Below are 3,903 nucleotides of genomic sequence, written 5' to 3'. Positions count from 1 at the left end.
ACTTAACGCCGTGCGTTGTTAAGTTATGTCAACAGGGGACAATCTGAGCAGCTGATACATATCAAATAGGCTATTTACCTCGTATGCGCCACGTGCGTAAAAGTCGGACGGTTACAAGCCAATCAATCAGTAGCTTGAAAAAAGGTTACTTTTTGTTGTGAAAACTGAAATTACGGCAATGTTTTTGTTTTGAAATGTAACGGCACTGTCGCCCACAAATTGCTGAAAAAATGTTGTGTGGACGTAGGCGTTCCAAAAATGCACATTCACATGGCATGTTGGAGCTTGGTTGGCAATGCCAAGTGCCAACTGTGCCGGCCGGGTCCACGTGTCCTCCTCAGACCAAAATATAGATTGTTTCGGGTAAACTGCTGAGTGCAAGCAAGATTCCTTTCCCAACTACTGTGTCAGATGCGGAGGAAGCAGTTCCTGAACGGTCATGAAACTTTTGGGGAGAACGACACCAGTTATAACGAAGTGAAAATGAATGAAAAGTAGGATGGCTCTCCTTTCCTTTTTTCCTCCAGCTGTGGTTAGTTGTTTTTTTTTTTTTTCGAACGAGACTCGGCAGGGTGGCTGGTTCTGTCATTGCTCTGACGTCACGCAGCAAAATGAAGCTGGCAAGCTTGGTATAAAAGCCGGGTTTGGATCCAACGTGAGGACGGTCTAGTTTTCAAAGTCATAATTTTCAGTACCTTGAGTGAGTGATTGACTTGAATGAGAATGCTGCACCCGGTCCCCACTATGTCAGTTTCTCTGTTATTTCTTCTGACTGCATATCCACTCGTCGCTCATGGTGAGTAGCCTTTTTAAATTATTATTACATCATTACTGTACATTACTGTAGTCTACCAATATACTATAACACTGAGATAAGTATCTTTTGGCTTTGGTGTTAACCTATCAAGGAGAGTAAGCTACAGTCCACATCTCTCTCTCTCTCTCTCTCTCTCTCTCTCTCTCTCTCTCTCTCTCTCTCTCTCTCTCTAAATTCCTGTTTTTTTGGTTTTGTGTATGAACCCAACTTCTATAATCTTGTGAAGCGGAAATTAGACTGCATGTTGTTTTGTTGAAATAGGCCTTTTTTTAAAAGATGTATTGTGAGCAAGTGTGCATATATCAAAATCTATTCTGAAGTACTAATATTGAAAAGCTTTACATTGGTTACTTCACACCTTCTCCTCATGCATCTGTCACAACTCTACCCGACTATCATATTGTCAGCAAATTTTAGACACCTTCCACAATCTCAGAAAGTCAGTCTCTATGGCAACAGAAACAAGGTGTAAAGTGGCTTCTCGAATTTAGAAGTGCAGACACTTTGAGACTGAGGTGGCGTAGCAAACAAGTATGCAGTGAAAAGACTGCTGCCATTTGGTGCACCCAAAACACCTCTCATTTAGAAGCAAAAATAGTGAGATAATGTTAAGTTACTATCAAGAAAAGTGCTCTACATCAACCAACTCGTCTTGGGTCGTCTTCATGTTAAGGGCTGATTGGGGATCTTGTGGGTGAGCATCAAGGGAACAGGATGGAGAGAGAGAGAGAGAGAGAGAGAGAGAGAGAGAGAGAGAGAGAGAGAGAGAGAGAGAGAGAGAGAGAGAGAGACTGTATAAACAGGCAGTATAATTGTATAATTGTAATAATATATTATGTACCGTATAATTGTACAAATGAATGAATGCATGCTCATTATATCTTGTGCTTTGGCAATGCAATCACCTATTTGTCTTACCAATGAAGCATCTTGAACATAAACTTGAACTTAGTTGATGATAAAATGGTGTTACCTCATGAGTTAATTTATATTTCATTTCCTGCATGGATGAAGAAGATGATTTTGGAGGGGAAAGTGCAAATACATGAAACAGCACATTACAGCAGAGCACAGATGTGGCACAGTACATCACAGCAGAACACAGATGTGGCACAGTACATCACAGCATCCCAGATGAAGACATACATGACATATTTCATATATTTTTGGTATTTGGTATTTTATTTGGATCCCCATTAGCTGATGTAACCCATCAGCTAGGCAAGGCAAGGCAAGGCAAGTTTATTTGTATAGCGCATTTCATACACAGGTGCAACTCAATGTGCTTCACAAAAATTGACAAATGCAAAAAGAAAGGAAACAGGGAAGAAAGAAGGAAATAAATTAGAGTCAAAGAACATTTAAAATATTAAGATAAAACATAAGGTAAAAAATAAATGGTAAGACTTCACTTTACGGATTGCTAATAAGGTGGTAATTTCGTGTTCATTTCATAGTTATTTCATAGTTATTTCAGGGTAATAACTGTTTGTTTTTAGTAACAACACCAAAATAATCATACAGTTTCCAGTGCATTGTGTGTGTGTGTGTGTGTGTGTGTGTGTGTGTGTGTGTGTGTGTGTGTGTGTGTGTGTGTGTGTGTGTGTGTGTGTGTGTGTGTGTGTGTGTGTGAGTGTGTGTGTGTGTGTGTGTGTGTGTGTGTGTGTGTCTGTGTGTGTGTGTGTGTGTGTGTGTGTGTGTGTGTGTGTGTGTGTGTGTCAACAAAGTGTCACCGTGCTGCGAGTCATCAGGGTGTCACCACAATGCACTGGAAACTGTATGGTTATTTTGCTGTTATTACTAAAAACAAACAGTTATTACCCTGAAATAACTATGAAATAACTATGAAATTAACATGAAATTACCACCTTATTAGCGATCCGTAAAGTAAAGTGTTACCAAATAAATAAATAAATAAAACATAAAAAATAAAAATTTAGAATGATATATAATTTAAGCTAGGGGAAAGCATCTGAGAACAGCTTTGTCTTGAGTCTAGATTTAAAGCTATCAATAGTGGGTGCATTTTTTACGTCATCTGGAAGCTGGTTCCAAAGCTTTGAAGCATAGAAGCTAAAGGCTGCCTCTCCACACTTTGTTTTGACTTTTGGAATCACCAGCAAATTCTTCTCCGTTGACCTTAGTGACCTGGTTGGTGCATACAGATGAAACATATCCAGTAGATATGTGTATCCCATTCAATTTAATGATTTAAACACAAGAAGCATTGCCTTAAAATCAATTCTGTAGCTTACTGGGAGCCAATGCAGCGATCTTAAAATTGGAGTAATGTGGTCGAACTTCCTTGTTTTCGTAAGCTACTCTTCCTGGGGTCCACAGGATGCTTAAATCAAGACCGCAAGATTTCTCTTGTCATTACCATTTATTTTCTTTTCCCTCTGCAACACTAGGCGGCAATCAGTATCAAAATTCAAAAGGAGATAAATATAGACATGAACATACGCTACAAGTGGTTCTCATTTATGGTGTCGTTCACTTTATCACCTCTTTGACATGAATTATTTATTTATGCAATAGACGCACATACTTTGCCTGTAAGAGTTTTTATTGCATGACCTCATCTGGGCTGTATGTCATTTTTGACACCTGTCTGAAAAATATCTGACTGTTTGTGATAGATCACTCAGGATGTTTACTGTCTTCTTAAGTCCTCTTTAATCCCAAAATACCTTGCTGTAGTTTTGTTTATGTGTACACAGGGATAAACACATGCACGCACACACGCTCACACACACACACACACACGCCTAAAGGTTCAATTTCGCACGCATACACGCAGACACACACACACACACACACACACACACACACACACACACACACACACACACACACACACACACACACACACACACACACCCTACAGGTGCACATACACCCCACACCCCATCTTTAATGACCTTTTTGGCAGTTTCTGTATGTAGTACATCTACATGTACATTCTGTGCAGTGCTTGAAGTGGGAAAAAAAGAGGTGCAGGAACCCTGATCGTCCGAAAATACCATCCAAAAAGAAGTGCAGGAATCCTGATTTTCCGACAAACCCATCAGTACCAAATAGAGTGA

At 39.7% G+C, this 3,903-nt stretch overlaps 1 protein-coding gene across 1 annotated transcript in view; it reads left to right on the top strand.

The window, feature by feature from the left end:
* Window positions 1–588: 588 nt before the first annotated feature.
* The window catches only part of ca12 (carbonic anhydrase XII), a 33,447-nt gene continuing 30,132 nt past the window's right edge, over window positions 589–3,903 (top strand). Inside the window, exon 1 of the mRNA XM_063196174.1 lies at window positions 589–796. Within this exon, the coding sequence (XP_063052244.1) occupies window positions 718–796 (79 nt within the window). The 5' untranslated portion in view covers window positions 589–717. The remainder of the gene's footprint in view (window positions 797–3,903) is intronic.

This window comes from Engraulis encrasicolus, chromosome 4, assembly GCF_034702125.1.
Source record: "Engraulis encrasicolus isolate BLACKSEA-1 chromosome 4, IST_EnEncr_1.0, whole genome shotgun sequence".
Taxonomy (NCBI): Eukaryota; Metazoa; Chordata; class Actinopteri; order Clupeiformes; family Engraulidae; genus Engraulis; species Engraulis encrasicolus.
This window is presented reverse-complemented; position numbering and strand designations above follow the sequence as displayed.